This window comes from Camarhynchus parvulus, chromosome Z, assembly GCF_901933205.1.
Source record: "Camarhynchus parvulus chromosome Z, STF_HiC, whole genome shotgun sequence".
NCBI lineage: Eukaryota > Metazoa > Chordata > Aves > Passeriformes > Thraupidae > Camarhynchus > Camarhynchus parvulus.
In genome coordinates, this window is record NC_044601.1 from 9,375,737 (window position 1) to 9,397,710 (window position 21,974).

Genomic DNA, 21,974 nt, shown 5'->3' on the forward strand with positions numbered 1-21,974 from the left:
AGGCCATATTGCAGATGACATCGAGAATAAAACACTTCCAAGAACTTCCTTCCTATATCAGCTTCTAACCCAAGCAGGAACAAAAAGAATGAAACTGACTCTGACTTTGAGGAAGAAGACCACCATTACGGCACCTTCTTGGTCTCAAGAGGGTCTTAGATAAGATATTTAATTTAATTTTTTTTAATCTATATTAGACACTTCTGTTGTGGTGGAGAAACTTTTATACACCATGGGGTTTGTCTTTCTGCTGGGATGGGAGAAATGGAATGTAAAGCAGGGAAGGCTTTATGTCCTTGTCATGTGTCATAGCTTCCTTCAGCAAAAAAACCATGGATCAGGAAGGGCAGTGTGGAGGAAAACAGAGGAACAGAAGCACAAGGCCTTTGACTGGACTGCACTGTCAGCTCCTTCAGAGGTTTCTCTGCGGACTGGCAGCCCGGCAGGCTCCTAAGGTTTCCTACAAGCACTGACCTTGGCATGCAGCTGCACAAGAGAGGCTCAAGGAGGAAGACAGTGTTGTGGAGACAGAAATCAGGGTCTCACCTGTCCTTGTCAAGGCCAAAGGGTCACTGCAGCAGCCAAACAGATGGAGAAATGACGTCATTCTGCAGGCAAACTCTAGGTCTCTCTGGTAAAAATGTGCCAATGTCCAAGGTTGCAGAGGGTGATGTTCCTGAGGGTATGACGCTTGTCTAGCAGTCCTTGTGCTATACTTCCCTCCAGGAGTACTGGCCTGTGGGATGAGGAGAAAGAAATTAAAGCAAATAATCAAACCCATAGGCCTAGAGTTGGTGAATGATTGTAGTGAGGATTCATATAAACTGCAATGCTGATATACCATTTATACAGCATCAGTATTTTTCACTAAGAAATTCTGCTAAGCAACTGATGCCTATATAACTTAGATCAAAGTTTCAAGGTGCTTATTTAGCTTGAGTTATAAGATACCCATATAAGCTGACGTATCTATATAACCTGCCATCAATATAAACCTAAATCATGACTCTTTATGTATCTATATCACCTGATACCTATAGAACACAAACTACAGATTTTTATACCTATATAACCTGAGTCATAACTTTATATCTATATAACCTGATATAAATAACTTTTTATATAACGGCTAGTATATGGTTAACTAGTTGCTTAATGCTGAATGGACAAAAAAAAAAGAAACAAACCTCGCCACGTGGATAGTTTCAGAGATAGATAAGTATAGCACTAATGAAAAATTGGCAAGTGCAAAGTCAATTAGCCACAAAACAAAGAATTTAGGCCAGTTAAGACCAAACAGACCAAGGAACAGCATAACTGTGCATGCTCCAAAGAAAAAGTTGAAAAGTTCAGGTGGAAAGAAGACTTTGGAAGCCTTCATCAAGGACCCCTGATGATCCCCGAATTGGGGAGGCACAAGCACAGTGCAAAGTAACTATTTAGAACCGTGAGATCACGCTGTGTCAATTAGTTCCCGCTTGTATATGATGATGTTGTAGTGACACAGTAACACTAAGCAATAATTACTGTATAAATACACCACAGCACTTGACAGAGGTGGGTGAGTTAGGAGGAGAAATCCCCCTCATCTCCAGCACTGCAATAAACAAATACTTGCTCTATAGACACAGGTCTATGTACTTTCATTTCCAGACTGTCTTTCAGGCATCACAACAGAGAAGTTTGCATGTCATTGCAATATGGGCGGGTATGTGGAATTTTGGGGAGAAAATTTGGCTTGCAGCTGTGCACCTCAGTGTGGGCCTTTGGTCTGACAACCATGATTGTCACATGCACATTTTGTTACAGGACATCAGAACTTGCTCCTTCATTAAACCTGATACTGTAGCATCATGTTTTGCTTTTCCATGTACCATCTGGAAAATGTTTCCATGCTAGATTTTTCAGTGAGGAAAAGCAGTGTAACACTTAGGAAGTCACTGAAATGGCACCAGCTGTTGACAGAGCTCAAGAAGCATTTGGACGATACCCTCGGGCACATGGTGTGAGTTTTGGGAATGGGGCTGTGCAGGGCCAGCGTCCCTTACAATTCAGCATATTCTGTGGTTCAACACCCGGGCTTGTGATGTGGTTCATCACTTACAGCTTGTTGCCTGCTTGACTAAATCTCCCTGCTTGTCGATTAGGCCTGAAAGCACACAAAGACCAAACATCAAAGAACGCCTTTTCCTAAAGAAATTTCCACACATTCCGTTTCCCAGCGAGGGGGCTGGCTTGAGGGGACGGACTACATTTCCCATGAGGCTCTGCGGGGCGCGGCAGAAATGCGTCACTCGCGGTGGCCGCGGAAGGCGCCCGGCGCGCCCCCAGCATGGCGGCGGTGCGGGTGCTGCGGGTCGTGGCGGGGCAGAGGCCGGGGCTCGGACCCGCGGGGCTCAGGGCGCTGTGGGGCAGCCGCAGGTATCCGCAGGGCACAGGGTGGCTTCCGGGGGTGGCTTCTGGCCTTGTCGGCATGCTGGGCCTGCACCAGGCCGTGGCTCTCTGGAGGTCATTCAGCCCAGCACCCCCTGAGCAAGTCCCTCAGGGTTTGTCCACGCGGCTTTGGAATGTCCTTAGGCAAGGAGACTCCACAGGTTCTCTGGGCAAGCCGCGCCCACCGAGGTGCGCTGCTGGTGGGGGTGCACTGGTGCAGGGCTGGAGCCTTTAGAGCTGTTACTGCTTTTGTTAGGAGTGAGAAGAGAGGGATTTCGCGGGAATGAAAAACAGTTCCTCTGTAACATTTTGCGTGAAACCACGCATGGGTTGGTTGTTGACTGCATTGGGGCATATGAGAAGGCAAAATTTTTTACTTAAAAACTAGTAATGATTTTTTTTTTTACATATGGACACTGATTTTCTTCTGTAGTAGTGGTTATTTTCTGATAAGCTTTTTATTCACAGCAAATTAGCAAACGAAGCTGTAACAGAAAAGAAGTAACTAATCTTGTTAAAATGCTGTTTTCACGCAGACCCATGATAGAAGATGGGTGGGTGATTGCTCTGCGGAGGCAGCCTGTGTAGGGAGCAGCACTTGGGGAAGGCCTGTGCACTTCTGGCCAACAGACCTGATGAGTCCATGGGATGTGTGGGGTGTCTGGATTGAGTGGTTTAAAACATGACGAATACAAAAATGCTCTGACTCTGTCTTGAGTAGCCAGAGGCTGAGAATGTGTTCTGCTGCCAGCAGGAAGGAGGAAAGAGAAGTGGAAGCAGACGGAGCAGTTCCTGAGAAGGAGGAGAGGCGCGAGCCCAGCCTGATGCACCCCCTGCGCCGCCGCCGGAGCTACGTCCCGCCCGAGGACCTGCAGAGCTGCCTGGAGTCCCACGTCAGGGAGGTCTTCGGGCCCTCTGTTCCCGAGGACTGGCAGCAGGCTCCCCTGCAGGAGAAGAGGCTGAAGCACCGCCTGCTGGCCCGGCTGGCAGCGGAGCTGGGACATGCCGTCCCCAACTCGCAGCTGCACCGCATGCGCTGCGCTGGGGACGTGCTGGGCTTCTACTGCACCCCTGTGAGGGACGGCACCAAGATCGATGAACTCGCGGCCGCAGAGCTGCCCCCGAACCTGAAAATCATCTGGCAGCAGTGAGTCCCCCCATGCAGCATCCTGTGCCTGGCTGGTGCTGCAGGGCAGCAGCAGAGCCCTCTGGTTGGGGTGAGAGCTGTGAATTTCGGTAATAAAGGTTCACTGAGCTGTGCTCAGGTTTGGCTGCTCCTGTTCTGCTCTTTTTTCCCTGCAGATCAGTTCTTGTGAGGTGCAGCGTGGGCACTGCCAGCTGCCCCCTGCCCTTGCCCTGCTGCTGGGCACTGACAGGATCCAGTGAGGATCAACAAGGGTGCCATTTCCACAGTTTCTACCCTGCATCTCTGTATTGGTTTTGGCTGAGGTGGAGTTAATTTTGTTCCCAGGGGCTGTTATGGGGCTGTATTTTTGACCTGTGCTGAACTCAAGGCGGATAATACAGAGATGATTTTGCTATTGCTGAGCAGGGCTTGCACAAAGCCAAGGCCTTTCCTGTTATTCTTCCTGCCACACAGGTGAAGGGATTGGGGGTACATGGAAGGGGACGCAGCCAGGACAGGTGACCCCAACTGACCCAAGGGATATTCCAGACCATATGGCATCAGGCTCAGTGTATAAAAAAATGGGAGAAGAAGTGTATGGCATCAGGCTCAGTGTATAAAAAAATGTGGAGTGATGGTATTTGTCCTTCCAAGTCACTGAGATGTGCAGTAGGACCCTGCTCTGCTGGAGGTGCTGAACACCAGTACAGCCATGGGAAGCAGAGTATTCCTTATTTTGCTTTGCTTGTGTGTGCAGCCTTTGCTTCCCCTATTAAACTGTCCTTATCCCAATGCACAACTTTCCCAGCTTTTACCTCTGATTCTGAGGACCATGGCAGTGTGCTTCCCACTGCTCACACTGTGGCTCACAGAGATCTTCTGCTTTCCTTCTGTTCTGCTGCTGTGAAAGCCAGCGCCTGTGTGGCCACTCTGCGGATGTGCTTGGCAAGCACTGGAGCACAGATGCCAAGCTCTGGAATGCTTTTTCCAGGACTGGTGAATGGCACTGTAGCTGTTTGCCTGCCTGGATTTCTTCGTACTGTTCCTGGTTGGCCCAGATCTGGCTGTCAAAACAATTGAAGGAGTTGCCAGCAGGACTGGTGAGGATTAGTCTGTGCTAGCCTTCCGGATGCTGTGATCTTCCCATTTCCCTTTCTCAAAAGGAAAAAAACAAACAAAATATGAACATTTGTTCAATTGACCTGTTTCATATCTTACCATATGTCAACAAGAGCTCTCATGGAATGAAACACTTAACACAGTCAAAATTTATGATTTCTTTCCAGAATATGAAGCTTGGTGGGTTTTATAACATACAATTCAGTTGAGTTTTACTTCTGCTTTTCCTTATTTATTTTCACTTGAAAACATCAGAACACTGCATAATTGCAGTACAATGTTGTCTAAGTAATCGGTGAATTTGTGGAACATGCCACCAGACTTTACAGCTTTACATCCCTGAGTTGTGGATCAGGGATACATTCTCCTTAAGCACCCAGACAGTTTCTATTTAAAGGAAAAAGTAACCATTTAATTCTTGTCTCTGGAGATCAGCTGTCTGCATTTAGCTGTTTGCTTTTTTGGTGTTCGGTTTGTTTTTTTTTCATGAGATCATACAGAAATTCCTGTACGTGAAAGAGCAGTTTATATTTTAATCTTTCCAAAAGTACAGTCACAGAAAGCAAAACAAATCTTCATGAAATTCTGAAGCAGAAAAAGGTAGGTATTTCACATAGCATTTTCTATTTCTAGAATGCTGTCAGTAAGTCTGACTCTTATGATTGGATCTCCTCTTCCTTGAGATTTCACACCCTTAGAAAAAGACAGATCCCTGGAGAATAATTTATATCTACATAATTGTGGATTCTTTGGGCTCTTTTTACTTCTGTTGGTAAATGGAATGGTGAAATATGAGGAACACAGAATTTATTAACTGGTTCTTTAGGCAGTCCGATTATAAAGGAAAGTATAGACAAAGGTCATAAATTCATAATGGAAAGCTGGACAAGGACACCAAGCCCCAGGTCTTCATTTCCCTGTCTCCTGAAGCTGGAAGTTTCTCTTCTTTCTTCCCCTGCTAACCAGGTGGCAAAATCTGCTCCAGAATCAGTGACAGGATCTTTTCAGTTCATGGTCTAGAATCAGAGCAAGGCAGAAAAGCCAAGGATTCTTAAAAAAACCCCCAAAAAACAGTAAAGAGTAGAAAAAAAAGATCTTCATTTGCTGCTAGGTGTGCCTGGAAAAGGGTAATGCTTGTTTTGTGTCAGCTGGATGAGGAATAGGGCCAAAATCAAAGTACTATGGAGGATGCAGTTCAGCCCATTTCCTGTTGTGTGTCCATGAAATGGACTCATCTGAGTACTGACCATGGCATTAGCAGTAGATGAAAACAAAGACAGACAGGTAAAATTAACTTTGCCTTTAATCTGTAGCAATTATAGAGTAGCTAAAATTTACAGATCACAATAAAGGATGGAAATTTAATGAGCAAACATATAGTCGACAAGGGATGTAAGAGTCGGAGATCACATATAGTAAATATGGGTCTTTGTTCACAATATATGCACCTGATGGGGCTGTCTTCTCCTCTTTGGAATGTTTTTGTTTGTTTTTTTTTTTTTTTTGAAGGTAACAGGCAGCTGAACACAGATGGCTGGCTGAGAGAAATGAAAATGATCTTGCCTTCTTATTTTCATACCAACAACAGTGGGGGAAAAAGAAGAAAAAAATGGGAGAGCAAGAAATATGCCAGATGATGTTCTAGTATGTTAACGTGAAGGAAACTGCAACAAGTGTTGATATTTTGGCGTTCAGAACTTGCTTTTACAGGGGTCTAGGTAATGGAATGTGAACGTTCTTCACTTTCTTCTAGTGAAATATTCGCTGTGAAGTGTAAATGAAGACCGAAGAGCTTTTCGCTACATTAGCTTGCCAAAACGTCTGGGTTTGTGTTTAAATAGGTTGGCAACACCAGGTTATCCCCCGGAGAAGAGAGCTCTTTCCCCGCCAGACCGACCGCGCTCTTCCCCGACATTCCACACAGTCCCACAGCGCACGTGACAAGCGGGAAGCGCCCCACGGGAACAGGTCCTGGCAGCTGCACGGGCGTCCCAAGACACTCCCCCGCAGCAGGGAGGCACAGAAGGCGGTCCCGCCGAACTCGGAGCAGAGTTTCTCTTGCGTTTCGGGTCGGGCTCCCGGCTCGGTGGCCGGCGGAGCTCGGCGGGATGCGGCGGAGCGCGGCAGCGCGCGTAGCTGCCAGGACCTGGCCAGGCGCTGCTGCGCATGCGCGGCCCGTGCTCTTGCTCCTCGTCCGCAACATCTTTCTCCTCATCCTTTTCCTGATCTTTTTCCCGTCCCTGCACCTCTGCCGCCGCTGCCATGGGGAAGCTGAACGTGGTGATGCTGCGGTACCTGTCCCGGGAGCACTTCAGGGTGCTGACCGCGGTGAGCAGGCCGGGGCGGGCCGGGCCGGGCCTGTGGTGCCTCCGCTGGGGCTCTGTGCTGGCCTCTTCTGGGGAGGGCCCGGTTCGGGCCGGTGTCTCCTTCAGCCGCCCGGCTGGGGGGATCCGGAGGCACAGGGACTTCTTGGGGATGCTTGGGGGTTCTCTGGGGATGCCAGGGAAGTCGCTGGGGATGCCCGGCTGGTCGCAGACCCATCACGGTGAGGCAGCATCCCAGCGTCTCTGCTCTCTCTGCTTCCCGTGACTGGGACTGAAATCTAATTAGCCGCTCGTGTCATGGCTGGCACTGAAGAACTTCCCTGGGTGGGTTGTACATAGGCTGCCAAGGAGCAGTGAAGCAAGCGGAAAGGTTTGTTCAGGCTTAAAACGTAGAAAGTTAAGTCTGAAAATCTGTAGTCTTTAAAAATTGCCTATTTGAAAAGGGATTTTACTCTTGAGCTGGATCTGTACTTCATTGTACTTCAACACAGTGCTGACAAATCTGTTTTTAATTACTTTTATAGGTGGAAATGGGCATGAAGAACCATGAAATAGTTCCTGCTAGCTTAATTGCTTCCATTGCCAGCCTTAAACACGGTGGCTGTAATAAAATTTTGAGAGAGCTGGCGAAGCACAAACTTCTGGCTTATGAACGAACTAAAAGTGAGTTTGAATTTTGTGTTGGATTCCCTTTCTTATCCTGTCCCCAGTGCCTCACAGTGGACCTGCCCAACAGGTTGGGATGTAGGAGTGCCCAGAGTATTTCCTTTGCCTTCTCTTGGACTCAGCCTGGAAATGTGGGTTTGTGCAGCACCAGATGCTGTGTCTGCTTGTATCTTTAGAAGTAAGAGACAGAAAAAAGATGAACAATTAACTTTGTTTTTTGCTCAGAATAAAGTAAAAAGAATCATCACTTGAAGCAGCGTTCAAGTGTGTGTAGGCGTTAATCCAAGTGAGTGATATCCTCACAGTTCTGGAACAGACTGCACAATTCTTGGACATTTCACTGCCTCAGAAACAGCTGCTAAAGCAGTATTTGTTGTCTGACATCTGACAAGGTGGTGCAGGCCTTTCCCTATTCCCTTCAGCCTTTTAGTTGGATCTGGCCCTGCAAACACAGTGGGGATGTCTGTGCTCTCCCTTTTGTCCCAGTTCTTCCAAGGATTGAGGGTTGCTCCAATCCAATTTAAACATTTTCACCATTCAGTCAAATGGGGCTGGTAAGAGCCAAGGGCTGAAATATTACTTGCGTGCTATGTACTGCAAGAAACAAGACTAAATTGAGATTTATTTTAAAGGGTATGTGTGCATAACAAGGAGTGAAATGTATTTTATTTTTACCCAGCTGTCCAGGGTTATCGGTTAACTAATGCAGGATATGATTACCTGGCTCTGAAAACTCTCTCTTCCCGGCAAGTCATCAGTTCTGTGGGGAACCAGATGGGTGTTGGCAAAGAATCAGGTAAACTAAAATAACATTTTTAAAAATTTTCTTCAGCAAACACATCTGTAATACTGCAAATATTTTGCTAGAAACTAGGGGAGTTTTCCTCTGGATAGGAAGATCAATTAATCTGTCAAACACCAAGACGTATTTGAACATAGCATGTTCAAGTGCTCTGTGAGGCTTCTGGCTACATTTGAATATTGTTTTACAAGTGTAATTGTTTGCCCCATTTGTTAATTTCTTAGTTCATTATTTTAAAAGGTACTTTCCAGGCAGGGGCTGCTTTTGTTGTGTTTTGTCAAGAGTTCAAACCATTTAACAAAAAAGATAATTTCAGCTTTTTCATCCCACTTAAAGATAAGGTAGTAAAGTAAAATAGGCTCAAAACTATTGCAACGCTATCTTGGTTCCTGCTATGTTCATGTAGTTTGACACAGAATGTGACTTTTGTAATTGGAGAAGGGGATTATTTGGGACAAATACTAGAAATTAAGTTTAGGGTATTTGTTAACACAAAATTAAGAGTCTGGTCCCTTGGGTTGCCTGTCCATTCATCAGGAAGGAGAAGCTCTTCCGGGATGTGGTTTATAACACCAGAGCACTGAAAGATCTTTCAGATCTCATCAGCATTTCTTCAATCGGAGTACCATGAACTCTTTAACAGTAATTTCTTCATGTTCAAACTTTTGATACACACTCTGTAATTAGCTGCCTTTGCTAAAACTTGTGGGTCAGAAAGGGTGAGGAGTGAGGTAACAAACTTTCGCTGCACTTTTTCATCTGGCTTTTTAGATATGATTAATTTCTTAGATCTGTGCTGTTATGTATTTTCTAGATATTTATATTGTTGCCAATGAAGAGGAGCAACAGTTTGCACTGAAATTGCACCGGCTGGGGAGAACCTCCTTTCGCAACCTGAAAAACAAACGTGACTACCACAAGCACAGGCACAAAATGTCCTGGCTGTACTTGTCCCGGATAGCAGCAATGAAGGAGTTTGCCTACATGAAGGTAGGTGGCCACTCACACAGAGCCAGCAATGGTGGGACAGGCTAGAAATGCTTCTTAGGCTGTCTTTTGATCACTTTGTGTTCACAGTACTGGTAGGATTTATGCTTCATTTTTTTCTCTCCCCTCATGGACTTAAAGTATACATTTCAGAAAGTTTCAATGCAGCATGCTTTGTACACTTCCCAGTGCCAAAATTAAGCTTTGCCATTGAAATCACATGGAACAGATTCAGGCATCATGAGAGAATTTCAAATTAATGATGTTATGGGTAGATAATCTATATATCACCAGTTCCACAGTTTTTCCTTCAAAATTTATTGCATAAACTAGGAAGCAGTTGTCATTTCTTAAAATTAACCTGTTTTTTATTTTACCGAGCTTTCACTTGTTTCTGTGCTGTTGAGGGGAATCTTTCAGATCAAAACTGGTGTTTTGATCTAAAAAGGCACACTGAGTTCTGTGCTGTGAGAAAAGATTCTATTATACTGCTAATCTTGGATTCTGTGCTTTTTTACCTGCTTCAAAAAACCACAGATATTGTATAGTGATGAAAGATGATAGCTAAAAAAATTATTAATAAAAACCTAGTTTTCATTTCTCCTTTTGTGTTATTCAAGAGTAATATTTACATGAAATTATTTTCTTGTTCTTGTAAATAAAGAACCATAATTAATTTTCTCACTGGCCTCCACGGAGAGAGAAAGAACTAACACCATCATTTAGATCCTCTGTCCAGGTGGTCCAGCTGGTTAAGCCTTATGTGGTCAGAACTTGTAGGAATGTTATTGTGGGGGTCAGGTTCCCTGAGCAGAGGACTGGGGGAGGTTTAATTGAGTATTGAAAAGCAGAAATACTTAAGTAACAAAAACTGTATTTATGTTGCTTTAACTTAAGATTCTCTAGAAAAGTTCACTGGTAACAACAGAATGAGTAAAAACAGAATGAACCCATATAAAAGTTGAATGGATCCAGTGAATGACTAAATTTGTGCTGGAAAATGCAAACAGGAGAGCTTCAAAATATCATGGCCTGTCTTTGGTTAATCTTAGTGTGGTATAAAGCTGATTATTATTGTTTAGGAATGAACTTGTGTTCACATACACAAACACATAGTTATGTTACAGCAACTGAGTATAGATTGATTAATCAGGCAGGAGTGTATTGGCAGCAGCTTAGTGTGGAATTCTTTTCTAATGCCAAACACCCCATTTCCTTTTCCTATTACTGATTCCACAGGCTAATGTACCAGGTAAGGTTGTGTAATTTCTCCAGTTTGCTGGGATTTTCTTCCAGATGCATGATAATTAAACTGTAGGAAGTGCAGTCAGTGTCTAAACTTCTGAATTTTATTGTCTTTGCAGTGAGAGGTCCAATGGCTGTGAGGCTGTTTTCTTTCCTAGGCATGTGATTTGGGCAATACATGCTGCTATCACAGTGATATGTACTGCTTGCCTTAGGTGTGGGTTTGTCAATATGTGTAATGTTTCCTTAACAATTTAATTTTAATTTTTCAATGTGTTGTCTCTTTCCAGGCTTTGCATGACAGAGAATTTCCTGTTCCAAAGCCCATAGACTACAACAGGCATGCAGTTGTTATGGAACTTGTTGATGGATATCCTTTGTAAGTAGTGAAAGCTTGAATTCTCTGTGTTACAGAGACCCTGACAACCCTAGGAAAAGTAACAGGTTTAGGGTTTTTCCTTGTTTTCTACACGGAAATTGCACATACTTTATGTTACTTTGTATATAGAGTATTAATATCCCTCATGTTCTGAGCTCCACTTTGTGATCTTTGCTCTGTTAGTACAGGTGAGTTTGTAACTGAGTTCTGCACTGTTTGTAACAGACTACCATGTATAATCTGGTTTTGCACCTTTGAGAAAGATTATTTTGCTTGAGCTTGTCAACCTCTAGAAACATTAAATATTATTGAGGTTCGTAGGTGAAGGGTTGGTTTGCTTTGGAATGCAAAAGCATTCAAAACCAAAACCTGTCTCTTTCATACAATAACCCAGGTCTAATCCAGAGATTTAAAGTTTCTAGTTACAGAACAAACTGTTCCATTGTCTTCTATAGGATTTAAGATCTTAAGTTTAATCAAATGGGAATTAATTCCAAAGTAAAACAGTTGAGGAATAATGTGGAAAAGACTCTCACCTTCATATGTTAAATAATTCCACATCCATTGTGTTAACAGAACACTTCAAGTTCCTTGTGGCAGTCTGCAATGGAAGTTTAGTTTTTCTTCTTTTCCTAACATAATCTAGAAAATGTGATTTTGTGGAAGAAAATGCCACGGGCCATTTGAATTTCAGCCTAAGAAGATTTAGCTCCTACTGACACGATAAGATTACCTAAAACAGGAGAAACATAAAAGTTTGCTGGTCCATTATTTACATAATGCATTACGACAGCAGTGCTCAGTGGGAGACAGTGAGTGAGTTCAGGTGAGGTTTAGCCTGGATATAAGGAGATATTTTTTCTCCTCGTGAGGACAGAGAGGCAGTGGCACAAGTCGATTGGGAAAGTTTCACTGTCTCTCTCCATTTCCAGAAGTTTTCTATCCCAAATAGACAGAGACCTGAGCACTCTGGTCTGGTCTCAGATTTGACCCAGCTTTCAGGAGGATGCTGGACCAGAGACCTGAGGGCCCTTTTAATTTGAATTACTCTGGCATTCTGTCAAATGTATTTTGTATACTTTATCTGTATTTTTAAATTAAGTCTTTCAAGGTTGAGATTATTTAATTTTACTTAACTTTTCAGGTGCCAGGTGCGCCAAATGGAAGATCCAGCTGCCGTCTACAGTGAATTAATGGACCTGATTGTAAAACTCGCCAATCATGGTCTGATCCATGGGGATTTCAATGAGTTTAATCTCATCCTGGATAATAACGACCATGCTACTTTGATTGATTTCCCTCAGATGATGTCAACATCACATGCAAATGCTGAATGGTAGGTTTAGATCCAAAGGAGTTTTCCAGGTGAATCTGACAAATGCTGATGAAAGCAGACAGTCAACCATGACTTGTTTCCATAAGTCTTTTCCTGAATCTTTTTCTGCCACTGTTGTGATGCAGCACAAGTAATGTTCCAAACAAAGAATGAATAGACATGTCTCTGCAGAATAAAGATGTGATTAATTGCTTCTCAGAGATAATATTGTTTGGTGAAGTGACACTCAGCAATGAACTGTATCCAGTTTCCCTTTCTAGCCTTTTGGCTTGAGATTGCTAATGGAAATAATTTTCGAATAAAACCATGTAGGGTAAATGCTTCTTGTTGCAATAGACTTGACTGATTTTTTGTTTGTACAATTCTGTATTTTTTACAGGTATTTTAACAGAGATGTTAACTGTATTAAGGAGTTCTTCAAGAAACGCTTCAACTATGAGAGTGAGCTCTTCCCAGCCTTCAAAGACATCAGGTACAAATGACCAGATGAATTTGAGTTCTACTTATGGCACTAGTGTTGGTATTCTGAGAAAAGTGAATTCCTGTGAGAGATGCCTGTGGGAGAAATAAAAAAAAATAGGCCCAACTATATAATTTTAAGTTACATTTTTCTCTTCTCTATTCTGTTTTTCTCAAAGTTACTGTAAGTGGTTTTCAAGTGTGCTTTAAAATCCTTTGCTGTCTTGTCTTTCTGCAACTAAGGAAGAGAGGTCACCCTGAAAGCTTGATCCAAATGGTGAATGTCCAGGAAATTTTAACAGTGATGCAGAATCAATCTGTTTGATTTTAATTAACAGTTTAATAATTCTAATATATTGAAGATTAATTTGGATTTCTGTTTCAAAATTATTTTAAACGCTTGTAAATAGAGTGGCTGCCCCTTAGGGATTATTACATTTAAACTTCCTGGAGTCTTTTGCTCCTTCTGAAAAGTAAACTTACTTTTCACTCATTTTAAGACCGAAATTTACACTGAAACCGTGTAAAGAGACCCAAACTGTTACAATGAAAATGGTTTTATTTCATTCTGAGCACTTTTCCTAAGGAGTTCCACACTTTAATCAGCCTTTGTATGTCAGACCCTTTATTATTCTGTTTGCTTAAGCATGATTTGAACTTAAATCAAAATGTTATTCCTGCTAAAGTAGAACAATTTCCTGAAAAAAACCCAAACTATAAATGCAGGTTATGGAGATGCAATCATCTTCTGGAGGAGTTTTCTTCTCTTGGATTACATTCTAAGTTAGTATTTCACCTAAAGCTCAGCACCATCATGTATTTTGTGTGATTCAACAATGTATCTTTTCTGTTAATACTGGGTAATTTTAGTCTAGCTTGGTTAGCATTTTCAACCCAAAATGTAGTATATTGGTAACTTGGCTTATTAAATTTAGCATATTAAAAGAAAACATTCCTTTTCCACAGGAGAGAGTATTCTCTTGATAAAGAGATTGCTGCCAGTGGCTATGCAAAGGAGATGCAGGAAGATGGTGAACTGCTTTACCCCACAGGTTCTGATGAGGATGACAATACAGAGGTGTTAGAACTTCCAGAGGATGCTGAGAAAGAGCTCAACTTCTTCAGCAGAAATGAACAGAACAGTGAAGACTTCACATGTGAAGTGGGTGATTTCTCTGAAAGCAGAGCCTCTGACAGTGCTGCAAGCAGCAGTGAGGAAGAGGCTGATACAGCTAAAAGCAGGGAAAATACACAAAGACTAAATATGGCAGAGTTGAGTTCAGCCTTGGAAGAAGATGAAGGACTAGCTGTGCCTTGGAAGTCCAGTGAAGGTGCAGAGAGTTCTGCAATTACTTCTTTTAAGGGCAAAAGACTAACTGAAAATGCTGCTGAACTGGAAGGTCAGGCAGGTCAAGGAGGGTGCTGTGAAGGTAAGGAGAATGAAGAAGAGTGCCCAGAGCTGGTCAACTCATCAGCTTTAAATGAGGAATTCAGTCATTACAGGTAAAGATTCACATTTACTGTCTAGAAGTCTTGCCCTTTCCTTGCCTCCAAAAATGTATATGTGTCAAGTAGCTCAAGAAGGACTGCTCTTCAGCTGCCCTTGTTCAAACTGAAGACTAAAAATTAAATTTGTTTTGAAAATATACCAGTAAATGCCCTTCCTATTGGTGGTATGGTTGTCCACCTCTGCTGTGTTTATCTAATGAGAAAACAGGTTTTGCACTTCAAAGACCAACCTATTTTCTGTGGTGGGTTTTCCCCCCTTTTTTCTTCATTTCAGCTAATATTGATAATGAAGGAGTTCTTGTTGTTAAAATACTGCTTCTAAATAACTTCCCTGAGGAAGTTTATAATTCAAATACTTCGTGTCAAAGGCAAATGTTCTGCTGCTCATTCAGCTGAAGTTATCCAGAACAAGCTGCTTGGAGTGTTTAATTCAAATATATTGTACTGTATGTTGTTCCAGCTTTTAATTCCTTTCCTGACATAGAAATTCCTGCTTGCCTTCAGACTAATCCCTTGTGTGTGAAATTATATTTCTTGAGTTTGCCAGCCCACCATGTTTGTGGATGCAGAGATCATACTCCTCCTCACTTGCTTTTGGTTTTCAGTTAAATACTGTCAAAACGTTGTGCAGGATCTGAAGTGCCCTGAGGTTTCTCTTCTTGTGCTTGATACTTAAACGGCTGTTGTGCAACAAATTCTTCTTTCACAAAGTGCCTGTCTTGAACAACCAGTGTTAATGTTTAAGCTGGTTGTTTAAACATGTAATGTTTAAAACTTGCATGTTTTGTTGCCTAGAAAGTGAAGACTCAAACAGGGTGTTCATAAAAGCAAAGGTGTGTTTATCTTGCTCATGGGATAATACATTGATTTTTGTGTTTCAGTAATGAGGAGTGTATTGTTCCCATTGCTGGGCACAGGACAAGGACTAAGAGCATCACATCAGTCAGAAGTGTTGGCAGCTGTTCAACCATTCCTCCGGTAAATACTATTTTTTTTATGTTGTCATCTAGTTTACCCTCAGACCACCTTAAATTGCACATAACTGTTAGCCCCTGTTTCTGAAATTCTTCTCTGGCATGGATCATCTTTAAAAACAGTTACGATCTACCTCTCCAGTGTGTATCTCCATTCCCACAGAAAAATAGGACTGATACTGCTGTAACTGCTTACAGGGAGTGCTTTCCAGCACTCTCCTTCATATTTTGCTTTTTGGTCTCTCACTGAAGCTCCATATCAACACTAACAACTCTCATTTACCCAATAACTAATTTATATTAATATATGCTAATGCACTAATAGCATCAGTTCATCCATTTCTGTTGCTAGCCACAATTAATATTTTTTATTCTGAATGTGGATACTTGAGTCTAGATTTAATTTTGCCTTTTTCACCTCTCTTCTTAGACATTTCTTCACATTCTTTTCTGAAAGATTTCTGTAAACTCACCTTCAACAGAGATCTTTTTGGCAATTTGAATTTGACCTTCTGAATTACATAAATCAGGACATTTTCAGCAGAGTTTAATGTACTTTTCTTCAACCCCAGAGCTGGCAGTAGGTGATATGTCTACTTGGTATCAGGAATTTTGGAACATCTGTAGGATGTGATGGTGGAAAGACTGATGAGTCTTTACACCAAGTGCTGCAGTTCAGCAATAGAATTTGGTGAACTTAGATTAGATTACATGTCATAATGGTATCTGCCTTGCAGAATTTATTCTAGCAGGTTTCCAGCAAGATTTTACTCCACCATGATTAAATAGATTTGATTTCTCTTTTTGGTCCAAGAAAAAATACACAAGTGTGCACTTGGCATCAGTGTGGCAACTTAAGCTGGGACCATGCCACAATCTGCAAAATCATAGCTTTGTTTTTGTTGTGGGCAGATATTGCCACCACGATGGAGAGCAGAGCTCAGAATAAGCCACAGTGCAAGTAACAGATGAGATTGCATAGAATACTCCAGCTTGTTGGAATGGGAAAACCTGGAGGAGGAATTATAAATCACTAATTCCCCTTCTCTCTTAGACACACTTGTGTTACAGAGTTGTTGTTTTCTGTTAGAATCAGTCATATTTTTGTAATCTAAACTTCAGAATAACCAGGAGGCTAAAGAAACAAGCACAAACCAAACAATTACTGCTGGGCATGGAATGTTCTGCAGTATAATCAGCTTTTACATTTTTGTGTAAGGCCTGTGTTCTGCACTGAGAGGTGTGGTTCCTTTAGCTTCTCAGTGGGGAACACACTAGAAGATTAACTTCAAAATTATAAAAATATTTAAAATTCTATTTATTATAATGAAGACTATCAGAGCACACACAGAGCACTCCATGCAGACCTTGTCCATAGCAGAGAATCTCCTTTTTCAGTCAGTTGAAGTGTTTTATGATTTTCTTACAAGGAAAGAACTCTGTTCATTTCTACAGTCAAGGTGAACATCATAACTCATGAATGTTCATGCTGGTCCTGAAAAAATTCTGACATCATGTCATGTCATACTGCTAAATAATTTAAAGAAGTTTTGATGACAAATTGCGTGTTTGTTTGTAGGAACTGGTGAAACAGAAGATAAAGCGTCAGCTGACCAAGCAGCAGAAATCTGCTCTGAAGCAACGGCTGCAAAAAGGGGAGGCAAATATTTACACCAAGCAACGTCGAGAAAACATGCACAACATTAAGTCAAGCTTGGATGCAGCCAATTTCTGGGGATAATTTATTAAAGCTCCTGTGAAACATGAGGAATGTATACAGCTAAAAGGATCATGCTAATTTACCAAAAATCCTTTTATGTAAAGGAGCAATTTCTGCTATGCAAATCAGATGTTCTTCTGTGAGTTAATAGATGTCATTCTCATTCCTGTGACCTTGACTGGGAGGTTGTGTTTTGTGTTTCTAGTCAAAACTGTTGACTGTAATTTACATTATATCAGTAGTACTGATTATGACAGGACTTTCCAGCAGTGTTTTGTCATAACTGAGTTGTGGTGTCTTTGTTGTGCAGAGGCACAAAAAGCCTTTTTCTTCAACTGTAGATGCACAATTATTTCCATAAATGTAAAATGAAAATAGTTTTTGCTAAGTTAGTGAGAGGTGACATTACTTTAACTTTTCTTCCAAAACTTGGGGACTTAGTCAGATGTTACAAAACCTGATTTCATTGGCTGAAATAATCATTTAGTGCACAATGTGCCTTGTCTGCTGGAGCTTAGAAACATAAATAGTAGAAATCATTAAAATATTAATTGGCACAAGCACATTTTGAAGTGCTGTTCTACAAAACAATACTGAAGCACAAAAAGCCCTACTGCCATCTGACTACTTTATTCTAAAGGTAAAAGTAGCTTACAGTAGATGTAAAAAGTTAATCTTAAAATAATAATGAAATACAACTGACAGAGATGTCTAAAAGCAGTATTCAGCAGTCATTTAGAAATTTTCAGTATTTTGCTTGGCAGTGTTCATCCCTCATGCGTCGCTATCATTTGCACAGAGTGCTATCTCAGTGCGATTCCATTAATATTTCTGTTTTAATCATCAGTACTGGCAGAGCTGACCAACAGGAATTTAGTCTTATTTGTGTATCCATTCTGATTAGTTTTGGAGTTGTTTGGTTGAGGTTTGTTGTTGTTTGTTTTTAAGATTCAGTGTCTTCACATGACCTGGACAGTACTCAGTAGGCAAGAAACCCCAAAACATTAAAAAACCCTAGAATACAATCCCTACAGACACAGTGCTCATTCTTGACGGCAGGAGCCCTTCACAAACGCCAGAACATTTATCTTCCTAGGCACCATAAGCAGACACTGCTGCTGTTTTGCAAGAAGAAACAGGAAGTGATGTAACTGGCAGTTTGGGGTGTTAAATGTGAAAATTCCAAATTCTCATTCTTACTGGCACTCACTGGCACTGGATATTTTCACCTGCGGCTCCCAGTTCCCTTCACTCTACCCATGGCCAGGGTGCAGCAGCGGCTGAAGCCGTTCCCCGTCAGGAGCCGAGCCGTGCCCCTCCCCGGCTGCCGGCCCGCCGCCCCTTCCCGCCGGGATGGCCGCGGGATGTTGGGGCGGCAGTGGCTCTGGGCTGCCTGGCGGGGCCACAGCAGCCTCACCCGCTGGCGCTCCAGGAGGAGCGGGCGGCACCTCCGCCGCCGCCGCGCACCGGGAGCGCCGGGCCGGGCGCGCCGCCGGCCGGCTCTGTCCGCTCTGTCTCGGGACAGGCTCCAGGGGGGACGAGCCGCGCTCGGAGCCTGAAACTCCTCCCCTGCCTCCTTTTCCGTCCCCCGGGCGTCTCCCCACCCAGAGCCCCTTCCCTACTGCCGTACGCGCCGGGGATCTTCGTGCGTGCCGCCGGTACATCTTCCCTTCCCCTGCTCCTTTGGCTAAGGAGGGATGTTTGACAAGAAATAACTTTGGCAGTGAATCCTCTATTTTCTTCCTTGCTCAGAAGTTGCATCCTCAGGCTTGTTTGCTCCGCAATTCCTCTCAAAGAGGCAGTGTTCTAGCGATCTCTAATTTCTGGAGGCTCTAAATGCAAAGAAGGGAGGGTGAGAAGTTGCAAATGATAGATAGGCATAGATGACAGATATTTGTCTTTCCATACAGTGGAAAGCAAAGTGCTAGCAGAACTCTAAAATAGCTTTATTTGTTACTATACTATTTAATTGTAATATATATTTAGGTTATTAGATCAATATTAAAAACATTCCTAGTACAGTTATGACTTTTCATGTTCTATTGAAAATAAAAAGAAAACCATGCTGTTTTTAAGGAAATACCTCCTTCACAACACTGGTTTCAAAAGCCAGTTGCTGACCTTTTTTCAGAAGTCTCTTTATAGGGAAGATTTTTTTGTTATTTAACCACTGCAGAAATCCAAAAAACCACTACCTTAAATTATCCACTATCTTATGGAGGAATCTTTCATGTGCCTTTTTCTATGGCCATAAATCTCTGACTTCAGAGAAGCAATTCCTTTCTAAAAACATCCATCTCTCTGCTGTCACAACATGGAGCCCTGTATCCTGCATTTTCCTCTCTGTGCTACACTCCCTTCCGGGTAATTCTGTCACATTGGGGTGAGATACAGAGGAACCTGCTCCTGTTATCCTCACTCTACCTTTGGTGCAGCTGTGTATTTCCAGCTGTGTATTGTGCATCATCCCCCAAGCTCTGTGTTACTCTGAAACTGAAGTTTTCTTCAGGAACTTCAGGACTGACAGTAAGTGACCTTTTTGAGTGAGCTAGAATTTTGCCTTTCATCTGCTTCAAGACTTTTGAGTTGTGCCTCCTCTTTGCATCTGAAATATTAAAACTCATATATTTTGAGTTTGTTTCACCCTTCATGCCTTGTAAAATAAATGACAGAAAGAATATAAAAGAATAATCCTGGTTATTTTTTGACCTCATTTTAGTTAAACTGAAGGATCATATTTTAATGTGACTTTTTAGATATCATACTAGATACTAGCAGAGGTATCATGTACCTAACGTAGCAATCTGAAGCCCATAAAGTTTCCTGGCTTCTGAATATGTGTAGAATGCAATATCTACAGTAAATTAGAAGTTTAAGGGAGGCCTCCTAGCTAAACCAACGAGACATGAAAACAATAAAAGGTAACAATAGGACAGATACTTTCTAGTATTGAAACTGTATCATCATATCAGAAGTATCAGAAGCTGTAGCATGTTTTCTTTCTTGAAAAACTTTTTTTTTTTAAATCCTGGCTGATTGAAAGCTGGAGATGATGATCATAAAATTAGTTCTCAGATGGTGCAATTTAGAATTTAATCTTGGCTTCACAAAGTGGAGAATTCCTTTCATTATTTGACTGCTGTGAGCACATATGACAGGCAAACTTAGACATGTGTGTGAAAATATGTTCCCTCTCCATGTTCGAGTTGAGTATAATGCATCATAAGCAGAGTAAAGATATCTTTTTATCTCCTTTTAAAAACACAGTGTGAGTATGGCAATAAGAATACGTGGATTTCGTTGTTCTTTCTGTTGTTCTTTCTGCCTGAGAATAATTTCACTTAATCTATATTAACATATCTTAGCTAGTGAAAACTTTTGTAATGTTATTATCTTAAAATGTAAAGCATTACAATTGTTTTTTAAACTATTTTCACACTAAACAGATTTTCACACTAGTTAAACAGAAATAACTTTATTCTGTTTCATTTTCTGAAACAGTAACTTTTAAAGGAGTAGTTTTCCTCTGCTGTAATTGTCTGTAATTTTTTTCTTAATATTAATGGTGTTTCACCCCAAAGGTATAATGTTATTCCTCAATAGTGTTATGCTTTTGCAATACCCTTCTGGCTGCATTGCCAGTCCTCTACCTGAAGTTACTTTGCTCATTGTCTAACTCAAACCTATAACTGACCCAAAGCCATAGTGACTTGTGATACAAGCCTATTTCTAAAATACAACACAATAATAACAAGTGATATTTTTTCAATACTTTTTTTTAAGATTTTGTTGGTGTTTTAAAAATACAACTGTGTGATGTCTTTCATTCTGTCGCTTCTCACACTTTACACTTCCAGAATTTAAAAAAAGAAAAATATAGGAGGATGTATAGAATGTATTGGGAGAGAAAGGGGTGGGAGTTGCCTCTAAAAGAAGCAAAAGAAACCTAACATGGACACTTGTAACAAACCCAGTTTTACTGATATCTTGTGGAACAATTTCTATTTATTTCAGCTGGATTAACTAAGGTCTCCCATGGAGGAAAGGAAAAGCTCCTGAATGTGTGGGACATGCTTTTTGCTTCAGTATTTTATTTTAAGTAATAAATGCAGGATTTTGCAATAGCTTGGTAAAATCTTGGTGCAAAATTCTAGAAAAAAAGCAATACAGCAGTGTCAGATAGGGTCAAGAACTCTGCAATAATCAGTTAAAATAAAAAGTTGAGGAGGGAGTTACGCTGAACAGACAAATTGGGACTGAGCACTACTAATCTGTAAGGAAATATAAAATCTTACATTAATAAAAATCTAATATTTCTGTGTCAAACTGATCCTGGTTGAGAAAAGTTGGGTGGAGAGTTTAATTCCAATAGAAGGGGAAAAGGATAGTTGAGTTCTGTGAGTGGACAGAAGCTGCAACAATGCTAGAAAACATGACTGCACAGAGGGAAACCGAGCAAGACAAAATAAAGGGTTTGTGATGGATCTCAGGCAGGGGCAGGCGGGGATGCTAAAAAAACAATTGACAAGTGAGGTCTATTAGGAATTCAATAGTTCTTTTGTCACATTCAATGCCTAATGACAAGCTAAGTCTATACCACATCCTGCCTGCTTTTACTTCTGTTAAAACAGCCTCACAGCACTTTACACCACCAGATCTATTTTGGAACAGCACTAAAAAGTACATGGAAAACCAGTTCTAGAGTGCAATATTTGTATCTGCAGGCAGTTTTTGCAGGTGGCAGCAGTCCTTGGCAATGAAAAGAGAAATGACACTGAAATGCTGGGCATGCAGGAACCGTAAGCAATTCAACAGGAAGGCAGGTTCTTGCAGAGAGGTGTCTGCACAAAAATGACAGTAAAGCCCAGAGTGGTTGTGGAGACTCCATTCTTGGA

General features: G+C 41.7%; 2 protein-coding genes across 4 annotated transcripts; both read left to right on the plus strand.

The window, feature by feature from the left end:
* The first annotated feature begins 2,306 nt into the window (after positions 1-2,306).
* LOC115915457 (39S ribosomal protein L50, mitochondrial-like) lies at positions 2,307-3,697 on the plus strand. 3 transcript variants are annotated; one of them, XM_030968889.1, is made up of 2 exons: positions 2,307-2,421; positions 3,188-3,697. In XM_030968889.1, the coding sequence occupies exons 1-2, from the start codon at positions 2,333-2,335 to the stop codon at positions 3,582-3,584; spliced, it is 486 nt and encodes a 161-aa protein (XP_030824749.1). In that variant the 5' UTR covers positions 2,307-2,332; the 3' UTR covers positions 3,585-3,697. The 3 variants fall into 3 exon arrangements, with proteins under 3 accessions (XP_030824749.1, XP_030824748.1, XP_030824747.1); XM_030968888.1 differs by having other exon boundaries at positions 2,310-2,421; positions 3,185-3,697; XM_030968887.1 differs by lacking the exon at positions 2,307-2,421 and adding an exon at positions 2,442-2,622.
* Positions 3,698-6,752: 3,055 nt separating this feature from the next.
* RIOK2 (RIO kinase 2) lies at positions 6,753-21,574 on the plus strand. The gene is made up of 10 exons (XM_030968842.1): positions 6,753-7,006; positions 7,527-7,665; positions 8,348-8,464; positions 9,285-9,460; positions 10,993-11,081; positions 12,226-12,417; positions 12,797-12,889; positions 13,843-14,379; positions 15,267-15,363; positions 16,939-21,574. Exons 1-10 carry the CDS (start codon positions 6,941-6,943, stop codon positions 17,098-17,100), a joined length of 1,668 nt encoding a protein of 555 aa, XP_030824702.1. The 5' UTR covers positions 6,753-6,940; the 3' UTR covers positions 17,101-21,574.
* The last annotated feature ends 400 nt before the right edge of the window (positions 21,575-21,974 follow it).